This window comes from Etheostoma spectabile, chromosome 12 (genome assembly GCF_008692095.1).
Source record: "Etheostoma spectabile isolate EspeVRDwgs_2016 chromosome 12, UIUC_Espe_1.0, whole genome shotgun sequence".
In the NCBI taxonomy this organism is placed as follows: domain Eukaryota; kingdom Metazoa; phylum Chordata; class Actinopteri; order Perciformes; family Percidae; genus Etheostoma; species Etheostoma spectabile.
This window is the reverse complement of record NC_045744.1, coordinates 24,321,701-24,345,169: the sequence shown is the minus strand read 5'-3', so window position 1 is coordinate 24,345,169 and position 23,469 is coordinate 24,321,701. Positions and strand designations below refer to the sequence as shown.

At 45.2% G+C, this 23,469-nt stretch overlaps 1 protein-coding gene across 1 annotated transcript in view; it reads right to left on the bottom strand.

Moving 5' to 3' along the window:
* efr3a (EFR3 homolog A (S. cerevisiae)) overlaps positions 1 to 23,469 on the bottom strand; it is a 77,932-nt gene that overhangs the window by 39,060 nt on the left and 15,403 nt on the right. The window contains 1 exon segment of the mRNA XM_032531884.1: positions 6,710 to 6,853. Within this exon segment, the coding sequence (XP_032387775.1) occupies positions 6,710 to 6,853 (144 nt within the window).

Sequence of the window (23,469 nt, the reverse complement as noted above, 5' to 3'; positions counted from 1 at the left end):
AAAAAACTGCTATTATTGTGAGGTTTGCTTAAGGTCTGTTTGCAGGAAGGAGAAAAGGAGAAAATAGAAAAATTAAGAAGCAGAGCTGCCAAGAAATTAACTGAAAAGCTCAAAAGGCAAAAAGTAAATTGAAGAGAGGAAAACTGATTAAATGCAGCTCGGTTCTTGAGGAGGCCCTACACATGTCAAGCAGTCGCAGTAATATCATTATGTAATTAATTGTTAATGGAAGCATTAAGAGGCTCGCTCCCAGATTGAATTAGCAAGCAACAGTTGGTTACCGTTTCTGCAGCTCCACTTATTTTCAACTCAGAAGTCTCAGAGAAGCAACAGTAAAAACCCTCAGCTCAACTCAAACCAGCTGATGGTGACGCTACGACTCAGCTGGTGCAGTCTCCAGAGGCTGGTTTTAGGACGTAAGAGACGTCTCCTTTTTCTACAGCCAATAGGAAGTCAGCTGGTGCAGTCTCCAGAGGCTGGTTTTAGGACGTAAGAGATGTCTCCGGTTTCTACAGCCAATAGAGAAGTCAGCTGGTGGAGTCTCCAGAGGCTGGTTTTAGGACAGATGAGGCGTCTCCTGTTTCAACAGCCAATAGAAAAGTCAGCTGGTGGAGTTTCCAGAGGCTGGTTTTAGGACGTAAGAGACGTCTTCTGTTTCTACAGCCAATAGAGAATCAGCTGGTGGAGTCTCCAGAGGCTGGTTTTAGGACGTAAGAGACGTCTCCTGTTTCTACAGCCAATAGGAAGTCAGCTGGTGGAGTCTCCAGAGGCTGGTTTTAGGACGTAAGAGACGTCTCCTTTTTCTACAGCCAATAGGAAGTCAGCTGGTGGAGTCTCCAGAGGCTGGTGACAAAGCCTCAATCAGAGAAATAAACGAGTTTTCGACGAATCATCACAAGCAACCATCTCACTATCGCAACGTTAGCCAAATTTGTTCTGAGACGCAACAAATGACGTATCCAGCTACAAAAAAAAGCCTGGAAGTCGAATGGTACGACAAAAGTACAGAGAATGGTTGCTATGGAGAAAAAATTGATATGCGGGCCGGATCAAAATTTGCGAGGGGCTGGATGACTATGGTAACTTGCGCAATTTCAACCTGGATCTTATCTCCCAATGTGTTTCGTGTCTAAGTGACTAAGTGACAACAAGCCGTGGAACTGGTCCAGCTTCAGGCAAGTCGGCAACCACCAAAACAAGCAACACTATAACCCTAGGGGGCAAATGTCCATCGTCGATTTCCATCCACTTAAGGTTTTGTTGCCCTTGACAGACTCAGATTATTAATTTAAGTGTCGGACAACATTACGGAAAGGATCCCTTCAGATGTAGACCTTCTAGTTAACCCTCATGTTGTCCTCATGTTGTCCTCATGTTGTCCTATATCAATGTTCTTTTTAATTACACAGGGTAACATGATTGATTCCACCCAACGCTCTTTGGCAAATCTCTACTTTCATTAATTTTGGGGCGTCTTATTCAATTTTATAACATTTGGATAAAAGAAATGAAAGTGTTGTTGAAATAGTGTTGAGTAAAAGTTGACATATTCCAGTCTGTGATTATCCATCAACATCCATTCCTTTAATTTTAGTCTCAATAATTCCTAATTTCTGCTTTTCTAACTCAAGCATTAGGTATAATTTCCTAATAAATGAGGTTTATTGACCATAAATTCCCAAAAATAACTGAAAAACTTAAAGTTAACAGGTTGGTAGGTTAGGTAGTGTTAAACGTCCAAAAACGTGACAAACATTGAAAAATGTGTTGGAAAAAGGGACAAAAACGTAAGACAAGGTTAAAAACATTTATTAAAAAGCGTCAACAAAAGTGTTGACACGAGGGTGAAAGACACTATCTGTAATAAAACATCTAAAAGCTAAAATCCTATCAGATGGGGGTATTACGGGGGGTCATGGGGTAATTTGTGTCAGTTTAACCCTGGTGTGGTCGTCCCATTGACCTTGAACTTGTCCTTCTAGGTCAACATTGAAAATGAACATTTTCTTTGTGCTTTTCCAATGTTTTTTGTCGCTTTTTCTGATTTATTTCTCACTTTTTCCAGCTTTTGGCGCTTTAAAAAAAAAAAAAATTGAGCTGGTTTAATAACAGGTTCAACAAACTCATTTATATCAAATTATATACGGTTAAAAAGGCAGAAATTATGAATTATTTTGACTACTAGTTAAGATCAGAGGACGATGAGTGGATCTCAGATGGGTAGATGTCAAAGTTTAGTCCGGATACTGGTTGGAAACCATTAAAAAAAAAAAGAATTAAAATACAATAAGATTAAATAAAACACCCGAAAAATTCATTGAAAGTAATCATTAATGTGTCACCTGAAGAACTTATGAAATCATCCATGCTAATTTTGGACAATATGGTTGAAAGAAATCCATATTTCTGATGAAAAGAAATTGGAAACGGGTCAGTTTGACCAGAAAAGAGTCATTTATTTTTTTATTTTTTTTTTATCTACTTCTCCATGTTCTGAGTGTTTCTGTATGTATTTGTTCTGTTGTGGGAAAAAAAAACCCTCAATAAACCAAGTTTAAAAAAAACCCAACGACGACAGAAAAAGCCATTAATTTAAATATGTGCGTGAACCCGTCCCCCCCGAGGCTGCCGGCTGAGAGGCTCAGCGGAGCAGAAACACACAGTGACACGGGAAATCTCAGCGGGGCTCCGCCGCCGACTCGGTAATTGGGCAATTTATGCAAAGCGTGTCGGGGTGTCGGGGCAGAGCGACCAATGGGAGCAGCGACGGGGACGCTCAGATCCCAGGAGGCCGAGGGGCGGTCGCTGGCGTGCTGCACTTACAGGGCAGCTGCATGCGTGATAAGAGAACTTAATTCATTTTCCTCTGTGTGGCGGGAAAGAGAGTGTGTGTGTGTGTGTGTGTGTGTGTGTGTGTGTGTGTGTGAATGAACGTAAGTGGAAGAAGAAAAAGAGCAGGTATGTTTTTGTGTGAGTGTGTGCCCGTCTGGGAGTGTGTTTATATGTCCGTGTCTGTCTGTGTCCTCTGTGTGTGTGTGTGTGTGTGTGTGTGTGTGTGTGTGTGTGTGTGTGTGTGTGTGTGACAAAATTAATGTAGGTGGAAAAAGACAAAAGGGCAAGTATATATATATGTCTGTCTGTGTGTGTGTGTGTGTGTGTGTGTGTGTGAAAATTAACGTAAGTGGATAAACAAGGTAAGTATTTTTCTGTGTGTGTCTGCCTGGAGGTGTGTTTATAAGTCTGTGTGTGTGGTGTGTTTATAAGTCTGTGTGTGTGTGTGTGTGTGTGTGTGTGTGTGTGTGTGTGTGTGTGTGTGTGTGTGTGTGTGTCTGTCTGTGTGTATGTGTGTATGTGTCAAAATTAATGTAAGTGAATGAACAAAGTCTGTCTGTGTGTGTCTGTGTGTGTGTTGTGTGTGTGTGTGTGTGTGTGTGTGTGTGTGTGTGTGTGTGTGTGTGTGTGTGGTGTGTGTGTCGTGTGTGTGTCTGTGTCTTATACTGTCCTGTCACCTCTCCGGCTGTCATGTATAATAAATGCAGGTTATGAATGGATACGCTGCACAGTGGAGGAGGAGAGGAGGAGGGAGGAGGAGGAGGGGAGGAGGAGGAGGAGGATCTTTGTGCCTCTACCATCCCGGCCAACTACAGGAAATGAAACAACGGGAAGAAGCCAACCGACACCCTAATGCTCTGACACAAACAACACACTCAAAATAAAATAAAAGATCTTTTTTTCAGAGTGTTCAGGGGACCGCTTCAATCAGGTGAACTGACACGTCTCCAGCTACCAGTCCACAATCCGTACTTTGTCTCCGTTTGGGGAACCCTCCTGTTCCCAACCCCAAGGACAATACATCAGAGTCTGTTAGTGATGGCGTTGCATAGTCTGTCCACCAGAGGACGCTCTACAACGTCCCTGTTAGTGATGGCGTTGCATAGTCTGTCCACCAGAGGACGCTCTACAACGTCCCTGTTAGTGATGGCGTTGCATAGTCTGTCCACCAGAGGACGCTCTACAACGTCCCTGTTAGTGATGGCGTTGCATAGTCTGTCCACCAGAGGACGCTCTACCACGTCCCTGTTAGTGATGGCGTTGCATAGTCTGTCCACCAGAGGACGCTCTACCACGTCCCTGTTAGTGATGGCGTTGCATAGTCTGTCCACCAGAGGACGCTCTACAACGTCCCTGTTAGTGATGGCGTTGCATAGTCTGTCCACCAGAGGACGCTCTACAACGTCCCTGTTAGTGATGGCGTTGCATAGTCTGTCCACCAGAGGACGCTCTACAACGTCCCTGTTGGTGATGGCGTTGCATAGTCTGTCCACCAGAGGACGCTCTACCACGTCCCTGTTAGTGATGGCGTTGCATAGTCTGTCCACCAGAGGACGCTCTACAACGTCCCTGTTAGTGATGGCGTTGCATAGTCTGTCCACCAGAGGACGCTCTACAACGTCCCCGTTAGTGATGGCGTTGCATAGTCTGTCCACCAGAGGACGCTCTACAACGTCCCTGTTAGTGATGGCGTTGCATAGTCTGTCCACCAGAGGACGCTCTACAACGTCCCTGTTAGTGATGGCGTTGCATAGTCTGTCCACCAGAGGACGCTCTACAACGTCCCTGTTAGTGATGGCGTTGCATAGTCTGTCCACCAGAGGACGCTCTACAACGTCCCCGTTAGTGATGGTGTTGCATAGTCTGTCCACCAGAGGACGCTCTACAGCGTACCTGTTAGTGATGGCGTTGCATAGTCTGTCCACCAGAGGACGCTCTACAACGTCCCTGTTAGTGATGGCGTTGCATAGTCTGTCCCCCAGAGGACGCTCTACAACGTCCCTGTTAGTGATGGCGTTGCATAGTCTGTCCACCAGAGGACGCTCTACAACGTCCCTGTTAGTGATGGCGTTGCATAGTCTGTCCACCAGAGGACGCTGTACAACGTCCCTGTTAGTGATGGCGTTGCATAGTCTGTCCACCAGAGGACACTCTACAACGTCCCTGTTAGTGATGGTGTTGCATAGTCTGTCCACCAGAGGACGCTCTACAACGTCCCCTGTTAGTGATGGCGTTGCATAGTCTGTCCACCAGAGGACGCTCTACAACGTCCCTGTTAGTGATGGCGTTGCATAGTCTGTCCTCCAGAGGACGCTCTACAACGTCCCTGTTAGTGATGGCGTTGCATAGTCTGTCCACCAGAGGATGCTCTACAACGTCCCTGTTAGTGATGGCGTTGCATAGTCTGTCCTCCAGAGGACGCTCTACAACGTCCCTATTGGCAACACTGATTATTTTTTGTTATTGTGTTTTTCTTCAAAAGGACTTAAGTTTGTATTTTTACATATTTTATTTATCAGAACTTTAATATATTTTGATGTTCTATGTGACAATGAAACAAATTATCATATTATTTTAGTGAGAACTCGTAAATAAATACAAATAACTAAAGTCAGAGAAAACTGTATATGTATTGTTACGCATTTATGGATTTTTCTATATATATATATATACATAAAATCGGCTGATGTATTGGAATATCGGATTTTTAAATAACCAAATATTAGTATCTGCCTTAAAAATCCTTTATCGGTCGGGCTCTGGTTCTCAATACTTCAGTTTACATGTAGGGACCCTCAATATGCTACCGTGGAAGTGTGGTGCAATTTTGAGCCTCGTTATAATAAATATATATATATATATATATATATATAGCAATTTCATTTTACTTTCGCGTGTCCCGACGACTAGCATTATGAGCTAATTAGGGGTACACCTGGTCACACGTGATTAGCATGAAAACATATCCCAGAGAATTTGTCCTTTAACCTGAGCCAGACCAACAACAAAGAAAGAAACCGTATCACACCCATACAGGGATGTTAGTACACAGCTATTAAAACACCACATATACGACACACTGGTATTGGCTGATACGCAACTTCAGGTATCTGAATCCGTATCGGGAAGCGAGGAATGGTATCGGACCCTCTCTCCTTTGTCACAGAACCATTTAGGTAAACTTGTGTTTGGGGTTCCTCTCGCGTTTGGGGTTCCTCTAGTGTTTGGGGTTCCTCTCGCGTTTGGGGTTCCTCTCGCGTTTGGGGTTCCTCTCGCGTTTGGGGTTCCTCTCGCGTTTGGGGTTCCTCTCGCGTTTGGGGTTCCTCTCGCGTTTGGGGTTCGTTTGGGGTTCCTCTCGCGTTTGGGGTTCCTCTCGCGTTTGGGGTTCCTCTCGCGTTTGGGGTTCCTCTAGTGTTTGGGGTTCCTCTAGTGTTTGGAGTTTCTCTAGTGTTTGGAGTTCCTCTAGTATTTGGGGTTTCTCTCGTGTTTGGAGTTCCTCTAGTGTTTGGAGTTTCTCTAGTGTTTGGGGTTCCTCTAGTGTTTGGGGTTCCTCTAGTGTTTGGGGTTTCTCTCGTGTTTGGAGTTTCTCTAGTGTTTGGGGTTCCTCTAGTGTTTGGGGTTCCTCTAGTGTTTGGGGTTTCTCTCGTGTTTGGGGTTTCTCTCGTGTTTGGGGTTTCTCTCGTGTTTGGGGTTCCTCTAGTGTTTGGGGTTTCTCTAGTGTTTGGGGTTTCTCTAGTGTTTGGGGTTCCTCTAGTGTTTGGGGTTCCTCTAGTGTTTGGGGTTCCTCTAGTGTTTGGGGTTCCTCTAGTGTTTGGGGTTCCTCTAGTGTTTGGGGTTCCTCTAGTGTTTGGAGTTTCTCTAGCGTTGAGGTACTTACACCAGCACGGGTCGGACGGCGTTGTTCATGTTGCCGTAGGCGGCCCGGCCCAGCAGCTCTCGGAAGCAGCTCTCGGCCAACGCCGCCGGGTTCTCCTCGCCGTCCTGGCTCACCGACCCCGAAGGTGTGCTGGGGTGCCCCGCCCTGTCGGAACGAGGACACACAGACAGACAGACGGGTTAGAACGGATATCCAGAGAAAAAAGAAACCAGACTGTAAGCGTTATGAAAAGAGAAACTGTTTATATCAAAGATTTTTCTAAAACCCTGCACAGACAAAAGAAGCTAAGAGACATGCTCGCATCATTTCTTAAACCCTCGTTTGTTGACGCTTTTCATCGATGTTTTTTAACTTTTTCTTATGTTTTTGTCCCTTTTTTCAACACTTTTGACGCTTTTTTCCCTTGTTTGTCACTTTGACGTTTAACACTACGTAACACTAACTTATTAACTTTAGTTTTACAGTTATTTTTGGAATTTATGGTCAATAAACCTCATTTATAGGAAATTATACCTAATGTTGGAGTTAGAAAAGCAGAAATTAGGAATTATTGTGACTAAAATTAAAGGAATGGATGTTGATGATAATCACAGACTGGAATATGTCAACTTTTACTCAACACTATTTCAACAACACTTCAATTTGTTTTTAAATGTTATAAAATTGAATAAGACCCAAAATTATTGAAAGTAGAGATTTGTACTTGGCAAAGAGCGTTGGAATAAATCATGTTATTTTGGGGAATTAAAAACAACATTGATATAGGACAACATGAGGACAACATGAGGACAACAGGAGGACAACATGAGGGCAACATGAGGGCAACATGAGGACAACATGGGGACAACATGGGGACAACAGGAAGACAACAGGAAGACAACATGAGGGCAACATGGGGACAACATGGGGACAACATGGGGACAACATGAGGACAACATGAGGACAACATTAAAGACAACATGACGACAACATGAGGACAACATGAGGGTTAAGCAGTAAGAAAAGAAAACGGAAGCAGTTGGACAATGAGTGGTAAAGAAAAAATAAAAAAGTTGAAAAAGTAAGTAAAGTAAATCGCTGCTGTGTTAACGTGTCCAAACATTAACAAAATCCTGAAATCAAGTTGAAAGGAGTGAAAAACAACTCTGATTCAATTCGTCACAAAGAAAATACACCCTGAAGAAGCTGAATGACAACAAGACGAGAATCAATGTTTCATATCACACAGCAAGAATCTGAAGAGACAGAATACATAGAGGGAGAGGAAAAACAGAAAGAGAAAGCTTCAAGATGTGAGAGAGAATGGAGAGAGAGAGAGACGAGAGAGAGAGGCGGAGCAAGAAGAGAGCGAGAGCGAGGAGAGAGAGCGAGAGAGGCGGGAGAGCGAGAAGCAAGAGAGAGCGATGAGAGGAAGCGAGAGAGAGCGAGAGAGGGAGAGCGAGAAGCAGAGAAGAGAGAAGCTAGAGCGAGAGAGAGAGACGAGAGGAGCAGAGCGAGAGAGCGAGGAGAGAGCGAGAGAGAGAGAGGGGAGAGCGAGGAGAAGAGCGAGAGGAGAGGAGAGAGAGCGAGAGAAGCGAGCGATGAGAGAGCGAGAGAGAGAGAGCGAGAGAGGAGAGAAGCGAGAGAGAGAGACGAGCGGAAGAGCGAGACGAGAGAGAGCGAGAGAGCGAGAGAGAGAGAGCGAGAGAGCGAGAAAGCGAGAGAGAGAGCAGAGAGCGAGAGAGAGCGAGAGAGAGAGAGCGAGAGGAGAGGAGAGAGAGGAGAGCGAGAGAGAGAGCGAGAGAAGGAGAGCAGAGAGCGAGAGAGGAGGAGAAGCGAGGAGGAGAGCGAGAGAGAGCGAGAGAGCGAGGAGAGAGAGAGAGAGCGAGAGAGCAGAGAGAGCGAGAGAGAGAGAGCGAGAGAGCGAGAGAGAGGAGAGCGAGAGAGAGAGGAGCGAGAAGAGCGAGAGAGAGAGCGAGAAGAGCAGAGCGAGAGAGAGAGCGAGAGAGCGAGAGAGAGCGAGAGAGAGAGCGAGAGAGCGAGAAGCGAGGAGAGGCAGAGAGCAGAGAGAGAGAGCAGAGAGAGAGCGAGAGAGAGAGCGAGAGAGAGCGAGAAGCGGAGAGGAGAAGAAGCGAGAGAGAGAGCGAGGAGCGAGAGAGAGCGAGAGGGCGAGAGAGAGCGAGCGAGAGAGAGCGAGAGCGAGCGAGAGAGCGAGGGACGAGAGCGAGAAAGCGAGAGCGAAGAGCGAGAGAGCCGAGAGCGAAGAGAGGAGCGAGAAGAGAGAAAGCGAAGAGAGAGCGAGAGAGAGAGAGGCGAGAGAGGGCGAGAGGAGCGAGCGAGCGAGCGAGCGACAGAGAGCGAGAGAAAGAGAGAGAGAGAGAAACGAGAAAAAGAGAGGAGAGAGAGAGAGAGCGAGAAAGAGAGAGAGCGAGAAAGAAGAGAGAGAGAGAGGGAGCGAGAAGAATGATGGACTAAAGACGGCGGAGAGAGTGAAAAGAAATCAATCAAAGCAGCTGGAAAATAAAGAAGGAATCAAATGAAAGAGTATAGACCAGCCTCAATCAGATAGTGGTGTGTGTGTGTGTGTGTGTGTGTGTGTGTGTGTGTGTGTGTGTGTGTGGTGCGTGCGTGCGTGCGTGCGTGCGTGCGTGCGTGCGTGCTTTTATAGTCAATCAGTCTACATCAGGAGATAGAAACACTGCTGTATAAATGTGTGGGCAAGAAACAGTTTCTAGTAAAAAGGCTGTTTATATTGAGATTAGCTGCACATTAGATCAGCTGGAGCCGCAACTGTTGTGTGTTTTTCTCTCAGGCAACATTTAAATTGCTAAGTTTTTTGTTTTTTGTTGTTGTTTTTAAATGGGGGTTTTGAGCCTTAAGTGATCTCGGTGCACACGAGTGTTTTTATCTCCAGTAGAAGAACTAATCTCCGTATATAACCAACGCGCCCAAACCAAAATATCTCCTCAAGATTCTGGTGTACTGGGCATCAACTGGAGGCAGCGTGTGGACTCAGCCTGTTGCTGGTAGCTGCCACGGTAACGTTAGTAGCTTTAGTCTTAGACAACGAGACGTTATGAACGATAAGAGCAGGGGGAATGAGAGGGGATAACACCAGAGCAGGGGGTCTGTGTGTGTGTGTCTGTGTGCTAGTGTGTGTGTGTGTCTGTCTGTCTGTCTGTCTGTCTCTCTATTTGCCTGTCTGCCTGTCTGTCTGTCTGTCTGTCTCTCTATTTGCCTGTCTGCCTGTCTGTCTGTCTGTCTGTCTGTCTATTTGCCTGTCTGCCTGTCTGTCTGTCTGTCTGTCTGTCTCATTTGCCTGTCTGCTGTTGTCGTCTGTCTGTCTGTCTATTTGCCTGTCTGTGTGTGTGTGTGTCTGTCTGTCTATTTGCCTGTCTGTGTGTGTGTGTGTCTGTCTCTCTATTTGCCTGTCTGTGTGTGTGTGTGTCTGTCTCTCTATTTGCCTGTCTGTGTGTGTGTGTGTCTGTCTCTCTATTTGCCTGTCTGTGTGTGTGTGTGTCTGTCTCTCTATTTGCCTGTCTGTGTGTGTGTGTGTCTGTCTCTCTATTTGCCTGTCGTGTGTGTGTGTGTCTGTCTCTCTATTTGCCTGTCTGTGTGTGTGTGTGTCTGTCTCTCTATTTGCCTGTCTGTGTGTGTGTGTGTCTGTCTCTCTATTTGCCTGTCTGTGTGTGTGTGTGTCTGTCTCTCTATTTTTGCCTGTCTGTGTGTGTGTGTGTCTGTCTCTCTATTTGCCTGTCTGTGTGTGTGGTGTTTTTGTCTGTCTGTCTCTCTATTGCCTGTCTGTGTGTGTGTGTGTCTGTCTCTCTATTTGCCTGTCTGTCGTGTTATTGTGCCTGTCTCTCTATTTGCCTGTCTTCTATTTGCCTGTCTGCTATTTGCCTGTCTGTCTGTGTCTGTCTTCTGTCTGTTTCTGTCTGTCTTTGCCTGTCTGTCTATTGCTGTCTGTCTATGCTTCTGTCTGTCTGTCTGTCTGTCTGTCTGTCTGTCTGTCTGTCTGTCCTGTCTGTCTGTCTGTCTTGTCTGTCTGCGTCTGTCCTGTCTGTCTGTCTGTCTGTCTGTCTGTCTGTCCTGTCTTCTGTCTGTCTGTCTGCCTGCTGCTGTCTGTCTGTCGTCTCAGTTCCCTCAGGCACTCCCAGGACTGATATTATCAGGAACTCAGTGTTCGGTGGACTACGGCAGGTTATTGCGGGGGGATCTTTACTAGACCAGGGCAAGACCACCTGGTAATCGTTATAAAGGACTAGGGGTCACCAGGTAATACTCATCCTGTGATACAAGATACAATAAAACCTCCGCAGTTACAAAGACAAGAAGCTGCTGAGTTCAGGAGACATTTGAAGAACCTGCACCCTGTCCACTTTAGATTTAATAACAGGTTTTATTGGGAACCATGTGTCAATAAACAGCTCTTAAATGGTCCACAAGAAAACCTGAATAGGGTCTTAGTACCAAAATATTGTTCCAAATGAAACTGGATCAAAGGGAAGAGCTGAGAGGAAGACCCAGGACTAGGTGGAGGGATGTCCAGCTGGGAGGAGGCCTCGGGGAAGACCCAGGACTAGGTGGAGGGACGTCCAGCTGGGAGGAGGCCCCGGGGAAGACCCAGGACTAGGTGGAGGGATTATATCTCCAACCTGGCCTGGGAACGCCTCGGGATCCCCCAGTCGGAGCTGGTTGATGTGGCTCTGGGAAAGGGAAGTTTGGGGTCCCCTGCTGGAGCTGCTGCCCCCGAGACCCAATACCGGATAAGCGGCTGAAGATGGATGAAGATGGATGATGGATGGAACAACAACTTCTAACGAGCAGAAGTATTGTTTGGGATGTTTCTAAGGGGCCCATCACATTGAGAAACGTCGCTAGAAACCAGGGCTGGGTTTGAATAACTGAGCCCTGTTGGCTCGCCTGGAAGAACCCGTCCCACGTGCCAAGGCTCAGTCCTCACTGCAGCGGCCACAGGTTTAATTCCAACCTGTTGCCCTCTGCTGCATGGCATCCCCCCCCCCTCTCCTGTCTCAATCTGTCCTATTAAATAAAGGCATTAAAAACCAACAAATAATCAAGTTCTCCAATTGATTTGGTTCTTTGTTGGATTGATCCAATATCGATTAATGATATCCCTGAGATAGATAGATAGATAGATAGATAGATAGATAGATAGATGGATAGATGGATAGATGGATAGATGGATGGATGGATGGATAGATAGATGGATAGATAGATGGATAGATAGATGGATAGATAGATGGATAGATAGATGGATAGATGGATGGATGGATGGATGGATGGATGGATAGATGGATGGATGGAGATGTTCACCATGCATGAATGTAAGGGCATTATGAACCCGGGGTGAGTTTCTTTCTTGTGAACCGTTTTTTCCAGCAGTGTTTAGACACGCATAAAAAGGTAAAATACTCTCAACTTTGCAGTGTCTCGGGCAGCCAATCAAATCGTACATGAGGCGGGCTTTACTACTTCACCACGTCCTTCCTGTTTTGATGACAGCATCTAGCTTCCTGTCCGCTCGCATGTACACAAAACTGGGAAAGAACATCCAGATAAAACTAACCTTGTATGGTTAACAGTTGCTTTACCAGACCTCTGTAGCAATTAATCAACAATATATATATCGACACAACAAGTTGCAAAAACTAAGAAATAAAATACCTTGAATCATTCAAGTCTTGTCCAAATTACAGTAGGAGTAGTATCGGTATAAATAAGCGGTTGGTATCGATACCTAAGTGTACATGGGTATATTTGGACCATTTAAACAAATGTCCAATGCTGTCTTTTTCTGTAAACAGTAGGCCCGTCCCCTCTTAGTCGATTGGTAGTATAATCTGTGGTTTTGGTATTAGTCCACTAAGATTTCTTTAGTTGATGAGTCGTTTTTTATGCTCATTCAAGCTTAATTCCTCATTTCCAAGAAACTCATGAGCACATTTCTGGTGAAAACAAGATTTAAAGTGATGCTTTTGCAGGATTAATTGTGTAGAAACTAAGTTTTACAGATAATTAACTACATTTATAATGTGCTTTTCTAGTCTTAACCACCAACTAATCGATTTCTCGACAAAATCATGTAAGTGTCAGTCAAGTAAGACTTTCTTTAGTCGAGGACCGCCTTAGTAAACAGACTCTTTGCTGTTGTGTTCCTCTGCAAGTGATCCTGCAGCTCTACATGCGAGATAAGAAACACAACGTCTGGTGTTCAGGTTTGTCATTTCCTGCAGTTGTCAGGAAGCCACAGTCGTGGCAGCACACGGAGCAGGCCTAACGTTGTGCATTATATTGATAAAATAATGCAATAGTAAATCACTTCTGCGGCAATACGCCCGGTCACAGCTGGACTGGAGGCAGCCGGGTCTCGGGAGGAAAACAATCGATTACCGTCGGCACACACAGGCGGTCCGCGGGAAGTTAAATGCTTATTGCTCGATATGTGCAGGGACATGAGAGACAAAAAGATGAAAAGATCTCTCCTAGAAAAATAGACTGTGCATGTTTAACGAAGTGGACAAATAGGATGAGCGAAATACACAGTTAAGGGTTAAAGTCTTCCTGGGGACTACGGGACATGGTTCAAGCAGGCAGACGTGCTACTCAGTATGTAAAGAGGATCCTGCAGGCTTCATTTACCGCCTGTTATGATGAATCAAAGGAAATGATGCACAGCATATAGAGAAATGTCTGACTTAATGGAATGCTGCGGCTGTAAAGAAAATGCTGCCGTGGCTTTGAATATTTGGACGTGACATGGTTGCTTAATTATTATTAATAATAAAAATAATAATTATATTATAATAATAGTAGTGAGTTTTGTTCTAGGGGTTTTCAAAACTACGTTACAGAGCGCTGTCAGGGGAACACAAAGACTAAAAAAACATGGCAAAAAAAATAAAAGAGCCAAGTATTTTGTGCTTTGACCGACTGTTGTAAGGTTTACTACACCCTGACCACCAGCGGCCCCGGCCTCCACTCTAAGCCCCAGTTAGTGGCTCTATGGCTGGATGATGACCTCCAGGGGCCCCGGCCTCCACTCTACGCCCCAGTTAGTGGCTCTATGGCTGGGTGATGACCTCCAGGGGCCCCGGCCTCCACTCTAAGCCCCAGTTAGTGGCTCTATGGCTGGGTGATGACCTCCAGGGCCCTCGGCCTCCACTCTAAGCCCCAGTTAGTGGCTCTATGGCTGGATGATGACCTCCAGCGGCCCCGGCCTCCACTCTAAGCCCCAGTTAGTGGCTCTATGGCTGGATGATGACCTCCAGGGGCCCCGGCCTCCACTCTACGCCCCAGTTAGTGGCTCTATGGCTGGATGATGACCTCCAGGGGCCCCGGCCTCCACTCTACGCCCCAGTTAGTGGCTCTATGGCTGGATGATGACCTCCAGGGGCCCCGGCCTCCACTCTACGCCCCAGTTAGTGGCTCTATGGCTGGATGATGACCTCCAGGGGCCCCGGCCTCCACTCTACGCCCCAGTTAGTGGCTCTATGGCTGGATGATGACCTCCAGGGGCCCCGGCCTCCACTCTAAGCCCCAGTAAGTGGCTCTATATATTTTTTCAGAAATGTGTGTATTTTATCAGACCGTCGGGTTAAAAAAGGTTAGAAGAAACAAAGGTGCAGAGAAAGCTGAGATCCGTGACGTCAGTGATGAAGAGAATTAAGAAAGAAGTCAAAGTCATCTTCAAGGTGGCTTTCTGAAATTATAATGCAAGAGAGTGCATCTGCAGTCTGGGTGCGCTTGTGAGTCTGTCTGTGTGTGTGCCTGTTTGTGTCTGTGTGTGTGTGTATACGTGTTTTTGCGTGTGTGTGTGTATGTGTGTGTGTGTGTCTATCTATGTGCATGTCTCTGTGTATATCTGTCTATGTATGTTTGTGAGTCCATGTGTGTGTGTGTATGTTTGAGTGTGTGCCTGTTTGTGAGTGTGTATCTGTGTGTGCGAGCATGTGCGTGCACACGCTGTGAAACAACACAAGCGTGCATTTCATTGTGAATCAAGGAGAGTTTTTCTTCTCCCTCCGGTTTGTGCACCCCACCCACGTCCACCTATCCTGAGAAGCAATTAACAGAATCAAAGGCCCTTGACCGCGGCGCCCCACCGGGTCCACCGGGACTCGATTAGAAAGCCCACAACAAGCTGCCGTGGGCCAAACTGACCACGCTGTGTTTAGGGAACATTATCTGTAGCAAATTTGTAACTCAGGGAAGTAAGAAAACAAACAAAAAACTAAACAATAAAACAGTTTTTTTCCGCAGAGGCCCGATGTCTGACTGGGATTTCTTGGACGAGCGCAGAGTCACACTAAACTGTTAATGGAGATTTTGTGCAGTGGTGCCGAGCTGATCCAGATAACGGAGGCCAGCCTTAATGGGCCGAAAACAGAGGCCACAGCATCAGAACTAATGTCCAGCTGCCAGTTACAAGAAGTTTCTACACAAAGAGAGAAACTCGGACAAACTCAACAGCGTCTGGGCTAGATGTGGGATGAGTCCTTTGTACATAATCTACAGCGCTACAGAACCATTTGACCTATTTTAGCTCCCTTTCTTTGGGTTGCCAGCCCATTTCCTGTCTGGGTAAGTCTCAGTGTTTCCAGCTCTCATAAACACAGCAAATACTCCAATGGTAGAAGGGGATGCAATAACCGTAATGGGGAATGAGAGGGGGAAACGCCAGAGCGGGGATGAGAGGGGAAACGCCAGAGCAAGGGGAATGAGAGGGGGAAACGCCAGAGCAGGGGAATGAGAGGGGGAAACGCCAGAGCAGTGGGAATGAGAGGGGGAAACGCCAGAGCATGGGGAATGAGAGGGGGAAACGCCAGAGCAAGGGGAATGAGAGGGGGAACGCCAGAGCAAGGGGGAATGAGAGGGGGAAAACGCCAGAGCAAGGGGGAATGAGAGGGGGAAACGCCAGAGCAAGGGGGAATGAGAGGGGGGAACGCCAGAGCAGTGGGAATGAGAGGGGGAAGCAGAGCAGGGAAGAGGGAACGCCAGAGCAAGGGGAATGAGAGGGGGAAACGCCAGAGCAAGGGGAATGAGAGGGGGAAAACGCCAGAGCAGGGAGAATGAGAAGGGGAAACGCCAGAGCAAGGGGAAGGAATGAGAGGGGTAGGGAAACACCAGAGCAGGGGGAATGAGAGGGGAAACGCCAGAGCAAGGGGAATGAGAGGGGGAAATGCCAGAGCAAGGGGGAATGAGAGGGGGAAATGCCAGAGCAAGGGGGAATGAGAGGGGGAAACGCCAGAGCAAGGGGGAATGAGAGGGGGAAAACGCCAGAGCAAGGGGGAATGAGAGGGGAAAACGCCAGAGCAAGGGGGAGATGAGAGGGGAAACGCCAGAGCAAGGGGGAATGAGAGGGAAAACACCAGAGCAGGGGGAATGAGAGGGGGAAACGCCAGAGCAGGGGGAATGAGAGGGGGAAACGCCAGAGCAGGGGAATGAAAGGGGGAAACGCCAGAGCAAGGGGGAATGAGAGGGGAAACGCCAGAGCAAGGGGAATGAGAGGGGGGAAACGCCAGAGCAAGGGGGAATGAGAGGGGGAAACGCCAGAGCAAGGGGGAATGAGAGGGGGGAAACGCCAGAGCAAGGGGGAATGCAGCAGACAGCCCGCCGAGGAGAGAGTCTGCTGTGTGATCCTAAGTGTCGTTCCTGCTCAATATCATCAAACATGTCCTGGGGACATGAAGAAAATGGGAAGCCTGTTGAAGGGATGCCTCTCCTCCACAATCAAGAGTTCAACCTGCATGGTTGTTATCATGATTGTCAGCTGTAATCACGCAGCATCTACCTCATTGTTACGCCTCGTCCACACGTCTGCAATCACACGCAGCTCCGCGCAATCACAGCATGCAGAGTCACAATGAAAATAAGTCCAAAGTAATTGACTTTTCCCTCCGGTCTGTCTGGTGTCTCTGCCTCTTCCATCATCACTTTGTGACAGTTCAACATCTGTGTTAAGAAGCAGCTGAAGATCTCTGAGATGTTTCAGCCAAGCAACTTCAAAACAAATATCTCTTGCCATCAAGTTTTATGGTCGACAGAGGATGGATTTTGAAATTTTATGGGGTAACAGTAATAGTAAGTTTGATTTATATAGACTTAGACTTCTCTTTATTGATCCTTTTGGGATGACTCCCGTGAGGAAATTGAAAATTCCAGCAGCAGTTTTTGCAAGAAAAAAAATAGATAAAAAAGACAGTATAAAGAAAACAACAGTAATAATAATAATAATAATAATAATAATAATAATAATAATAATAATATGAACATTAGTCAAATAAAGACAAAAAGACTATCTATAAATTATTATCAAAGTGTCAGTGTTGAGTCCAGTGTTAAGTCCAGATGTGTGTGTGTGTGTGTGTGTGTGTGTGTGTGTGTGTGTGTGTGTGTGTGTGTGTGTGTGTGTGTGTGTGTGAGAAGCAACTAAAGAAGAATGTTTCAGATCTGAGATGTTTCAGCCATGCAAAGCTGCAACTTAAAAAAAAAAAAAATCTCTTGGCATCAAGTTTTATGGTCGACAGAGGATGAATTTTTCAATTTTGTAGGGCACAGTAATAGAAAGTTTGATTTATACATAGTATAATAATTTTTAATGCTGCTAAAATATCTTATTCCCATGATTTTTGCGGTGATTATTGGCTTGGTTTTGAAAGCACTGGCAGGTGAAATGTATGCTTTGTGTTATTGCATCCCCTTCTACCATTTGGAGTATTTTGCTGTGTTTATGAGAGCTGGAAACACTTTAATGACAGTTTAGTTTAAGCAGCACACAATACACCCCCCCCCCCCCCCCCTTCAGACCCCTTTCTGTGTTTCAGAACCTCCTGATCTACAAATGAAGCTCACAATAACACCTTAATACCTGGTCTTTAATAAGTTATATTTTCTCCTCAACCATCTGGTGGTACCGACCCCCAGGTTGAGAACCACTGGTTTAGTGAATCTAGTGCAGACTGGATAGCAAATAAAGAAAAGAAATGAGCCACTACAGCAACGGCCAGAGTTGAAGTTGATTTTAGATTGATATATTTAACCATGTGTCCTTTCTGTTTAACCTCACTCATCCTGCTTCTCCTCCTTTAAGCAGCAGACTTCCAGCTTTAGATTGGACTGAACGATCCGCTCATTAAGTTGCAGGAAGACCATTAGAAACGGCTGAGATGTCGCAATTGATGCAGAAATGTTCCCCGCGGTGATGAAAGCACAAAATATATGCACCGCAATTATATTTGGATTACGTGGAAACTGTGCTTCCATTTTAATTGTGAAAGATTAGATGTGTTGACTGGACTGTTAAAAGAAGGAGAAAGAGGGAAGGAAGAAGAAACCTACGGTAACTCTCAGCATTATGGCAATATACTGGAAGTTTTAACCTTTTGACATTTGAAAATGTTCTGTTCTGTTCTGTGGCCAGTGTTGAGTTACTATGTATTATACAATCAACAATCTCGCACCAAAACCTTTTAAACAGTTTGTAAAAAACATGTAGAATTAGCTCAAGGTTAGTTAGTTAGGTCAGAGGCTATTTTGCAGCAGCACCGTGGCTCCGTCCGGCGCTTAGCCCTCATGTTGTCTTCATGTTGTCCTCATGTTGCCCTCATGTTGTCCTCATGTTGTCCTCATGTTGTCCTCATGTTGTCTTCATGTTGTCCTCATGTTGTCCCCATGTTGTCTTCATGTTGCCCTCATGTTGCCCTCATGTTGTCCTCATGTTGTCCTCATGTTGTCCTCATGTTGTCTTCATGTTGTCTTCATGTTGTCCTCATGTTGTCTTCATGTTGTCCTCATGTTGCCCTCATGTTGTCCTCATGTTGTCCCCATGTTGTCCCCATGTTGTCCTATATCAATGTTCTTTTTAATTCCCCAAAATAACATGATTGATTCCAACGCTCTTTAACAAGTACAAATCTCTACTTTCATTAATTTTGGGTCTTATTATATTTTATAGCATTGTAAAACAAATGGAAGTGTTGTTGAAATAGTGTTGAGTAAAAGTTGACATATTCCAGTCTGTGATTATCATCAACATCCATTCCTTTAATTTTAGTCTCAATAATTCCTAATTTCTGCTTTTCTAACTCAAACATTAGGTATAATTTCCTAAAAAAAAAAGCATTTGAACCCTCTTGACTGGATTTATTGCAGGACTGGTGGGTAAGACTCCTCAGGTTATACCGCAAGGACGCATTTGTCCCGGTGGTCTGCGTTCTGAGACAGGCTGTGTCCTCCTGAAGGACCGGTTTTTGATTTGTTCCAGTTCCAGCTTGGCTCTCGCACGCCAGTCAAAGTTGTTTGAACTTATTCAGATCAAACTAAAGGAAAGCTTGCAGGCTACCTGGCGTCATTTGGTGGAGGTTGTTCTCAAGGAGCCTTCTCTGATGCCCAGTGGGACACTTTCCTGTGTTTCTGGCCTGTGATGAGCCGTGAAACCGCTCTGTGCACGCCGCTCCGTTGTTGTCCTGCAGGGGGGGGGCAGTGTGGACCAACCAGGCGAAGAGCTGCCCTTGGCGTCACACGCTCAGAGCTGCAACTTATTTCAACTTTGACCTCGTTGTCGCCGACCTTTCAAGGCGCAACCAACTCCAGAAGTAATGAGGGGAAAAAAACCCGCAAATCCTCACATTTGCAAAGCACAAATCACTCAGGCCTCTATATTGTTTCTGTTTAGAGTGTGTATATATTGTGTATATATATTAGTGTGTATATTGTTGTTTTGGCTGTTTTGTGTGTGTAAGCACAGTGTGAGCAACGATGATCCAAAGAAAAATTCCTCGTATGTGTCCTCATACCTGGCAAATAAAGCTGGTTCTGGTTCTGATTAATGACTTCAACAATTAACAGCTCATCGTAATGTTGTAGTTTCTCTTCCTGTTTTAATCTACTCCACACTCTCTGTTTGACTTTATTATCTGTATTTATATTTTCCCACAACAAGTGCTTACTTTTTCAATATTATTTATGATCACAGGTGACTATAACTTATATTATGGTTACCTACTTTTGCTTTATTACCTTAATTACATATTCAATTTAATTTTACTTACTTACACTGCAATGTTGTTTTTTCTTGTACTATGGCAACAGCACTTTACTTTACAAAACCTTTATTTGACGCCACTTTACTTCAGTCTACCTTCTGCTCATAGTCATAGTTTGCCTGGTTTTCTTGTGTGTTTACTTGTGTGTTTGTGTTGCTTTTATTGTAGAAAATGCTGCTGTAACAAGGGAATCTCCCCGCTGTGGGATGAATGTATCATCTAATCTAATCAGGACTCTTATGAATTCTGTAAATTAACTAATCAATTGATGGTGATTTTTTTTCATATCACGATATATCTCAACATTTGTCTGTGAAATTCATTATTGATAACATTAACTAACGTGATTTACATCTGGAAATTTGTGCATTCTAGATCACGGCCGTCTCAAACGGGCAGAAGAGGAAAATATCGTGGCTTAGGAACACATTATGAAAAACTTGAGCTGCATAGAAAGGCCGATCTAGTCATTAAGCTGTGGTCTCTCTGCAGGGCTGAGTGGGTGGCGTGTCGAAGCCTCTCAGAGATCTCAGAGTTAACGAGAAAAGGTGCGAGAGAGTCGTGTCAGCGTTGGAGAGGCCGTGACCGTCAACTGGGACTTCTTTTTTTAACTCTGTTCATTTTCTGAACCGGCTTCACACCACACTCAACTTTGGTTTTGATGTAGCGACTTCTTCGTTGCTGAGGTGGTGAACTCATTTTAATTCGGAGGGTTGTGTTTCTTCAAAAGTTGAATCGGTCCCAACTTGTCCCGATACTTCTGCCACAATACAATATTTTTTGCGATTTTACACATAATGCAATACTCTGCGATATATTGCAATTTCTTACCTCTTTTGCAACTTTGAATTTTTCCTTGTTTCAAATGACGTCCCCAAAAGGAAACATCCGTTTTATCTAAAAAGATAAATTTCTGTTTGTTCATCTCACTTTAATGTTACGGCTGCAAACTGGGATTGTCAAGCAGACAATCCCATTATGACCAACACATATATAATAAAAGATCCATACTTGTGTGAGCCTGTGTATCGATACAGTATTGCCACCGAAAATGTCGCAATACTATACTGTATTGATTCCCCCCCACCCCCCCCCCACCCTTAGTGCCCCCCCTGCAGCAACCCCCAATGCAACCAAAACGCACCACCCCCATTCAAATTAAATGCAAAGACCTGCGTTTCTGCTGAAGGAGCGTCCCCTGAGACACCTGTGGGCGTGAAGCCCCTCCAACACCACATAATGACATGGAGACATCGAATCACATCCTAAGCCCTAAGGTCCTCCACATGAGTAGAAGAGGAGGAAGAAGAAGAGAAACACAGGTAAGGAGAGATAGAAAGAAGAAGAAATTAACAGGGTCCAAAAATAGCTTTTGGTTCACATGGAAACCATGCGAATGAGATGGAGAGAAGCAGCTACGATGAGAGCAAGGAGAGTAGAGGAGACAAGAGAGGAGAGAGGATAGACAAGAGAGGAGACAAGAGAGGAGACAAGAGAGGAGACGAGAGAGGAGACAAGAGAGAGGAGACAAGAAGAAAGAGTAGACGAGAAAGGAGAGAGGAGACAAGAGGCGAGGAGAGAGGAGAGACGAGAGAGGAGATGAGAGAGGATAGACAAGAGATAAGACAAGAGAAGAGAAGAGAGACAAGAGAGGACACAAGAGAGGAGAGGAGACATGAGTGGAGACAAGAGAGGAAATGAGAGCGGAGAGGGGAGACAAGAGATGAGACACAAGATGAGAAGAGATAAGACACAAGAGAAGAAGAGAGAAATGTGGGAGACGAAGATGAAGTAAGGAGAGGTGTCAACTGGGAAAGAAGAAAGAAGAAGAAAGGGGAAGAGTGACAAGAGGAGTACAGGTGATCACAGAGCTTCTATCCTGACTTATCGATCTTTTCTACAAATCTTCCCAGCAGAACAATGTCCTCGGGGGGGGGGTCCTTAGTGTCATGAGGAGGAGGGGGGAAGAGGAGGGGGGGTTAAAATCCCCAGTGTGACACATCAGCAGGATTTCTTCCCACAGGCCTGGGTTTGAGCGGATATAATGAGGTCTGAGGGGTGTGGGGGCGGGAGCGAGCCAAGGCTTTAAATCCCCGGGCTCGAGTTCAGACGGGGGTGGGGGGTGTGGGGGTTGGTGGTGTTGGGGGGGGGTGTTATATTCCTTCAGCCACCGCTCCAGAGAGACAAAATCTGGATTTAGTTTAGATCCCGGCTCTTCTCGCGCTGCAGGCGGCAAATGTTAAAGAGAGCAGAAAACATACACAACACTCTCGTCACTTTTTATATCAGGAAATTGTTCAATTAACATCATGTGTCAAACTCAAGGCCCGCGGGCCAAACCGGGCCCCTCGCAGACTTTAATCCGGCCCATGTATCAATGTAGGTCCACAATCAAACCATTTTTTAACAGTTTTCCCACTTTTTCCAGTGCTTTTTTGTCACTTATTCCAACATTTAGACAGTAAAAGAAGAAGTTACTCAGCGGTTAACTTCATTCTCTTTATAGCCCACTATAACATACGTAATATCAATAATAATGTACAGCGCTAATAAGAGCGTACATATGGCATACAATACATTTTACTCCCGTATCCCACAATACAACGCAGTTGTGTTTTCCCGGAGGAGAACAAGAAGCAGGAAGAATCGCGGAAACTGAAAAGGAAAAACCGAGCAGGTGTTTTTTTTTTCTTAACAGTGGAAATGACAGCCTAGAAATCTAGACGCATCCTAGTGGCAGCAAATATATTAGCAGCTAGGGTCAAACTAGCAACTCTCCGAGTCTGGTTTGTCAGGCTACAATATTTGGTGAATGTTAGAACATCACATTGGTCGTTATCACTGTGACTTCTAAAGAGTCAGCTTTAGTTCCATCTCAGTGTTAACAGTGGCAATAAAACAATTAGCTGACGTTGTTCAGTAGCCAGCTCAGAGATGATCAGATAATGAAATTACTGATTTAGTGTGTGTGTGTGTGTGTGTGTGTGTGGGGGGGGGGGGCACAGTATCCGTGTCACATTCTCATTAGGGACAGAGCCCCCCTAGAGGTCTGATCCTATAGACTTGCCCCTGCTCTGCTGAATAGTCTCTGGTTGGAACTTGTTTAGGTCACATGCAACATATAATGTGAGATAAAATCTCAAAATTACATAAAAACAATGAATTGATTTAAAAAAAAAGTTGGCGATTATTTTTTTGACTTGGAGTTAAACTCTAAAGTCTTTCTTAAAAAAGGAAGATGGGAGATTTTAAAGTTGAAGTTGTTCCTTTTTTACAGTTGCTGGCGTCTGTTTTACGTGATAGTTTGGGGTAAAGTGTGCTTTTAAATGCACCCGCTGACATCTTTTTTGCAGCTCAGAGCGTCTTTCAAAAGTTGAAAAAATCACCTTTTCTGAGAAAAAAACCCACCCTTCGTCCAGCATTTTTTTGACCTGTACGGGGAACTCACTTTGTTTTATCTGACGTGCTGATTGGCTCACTGCCGCTGATGAGATTTACTCCTTAGGTTTTGAAAGTGGGTACTGAATGACAAGATATTTTTGATACTTGTTACTTTATAGGCCATTCAGTCGGGGCCTAAAAAGTATAGAAATCTGTACTTTACCTGCTGAAAAAGCACCATTTTAAACATTGCTTTAACCACAGATGTGCTCAGATGTTTCTTTTCTGCATGAAAAAACATGAACATTTCTAACAGACTTAGGAAATCGTAGT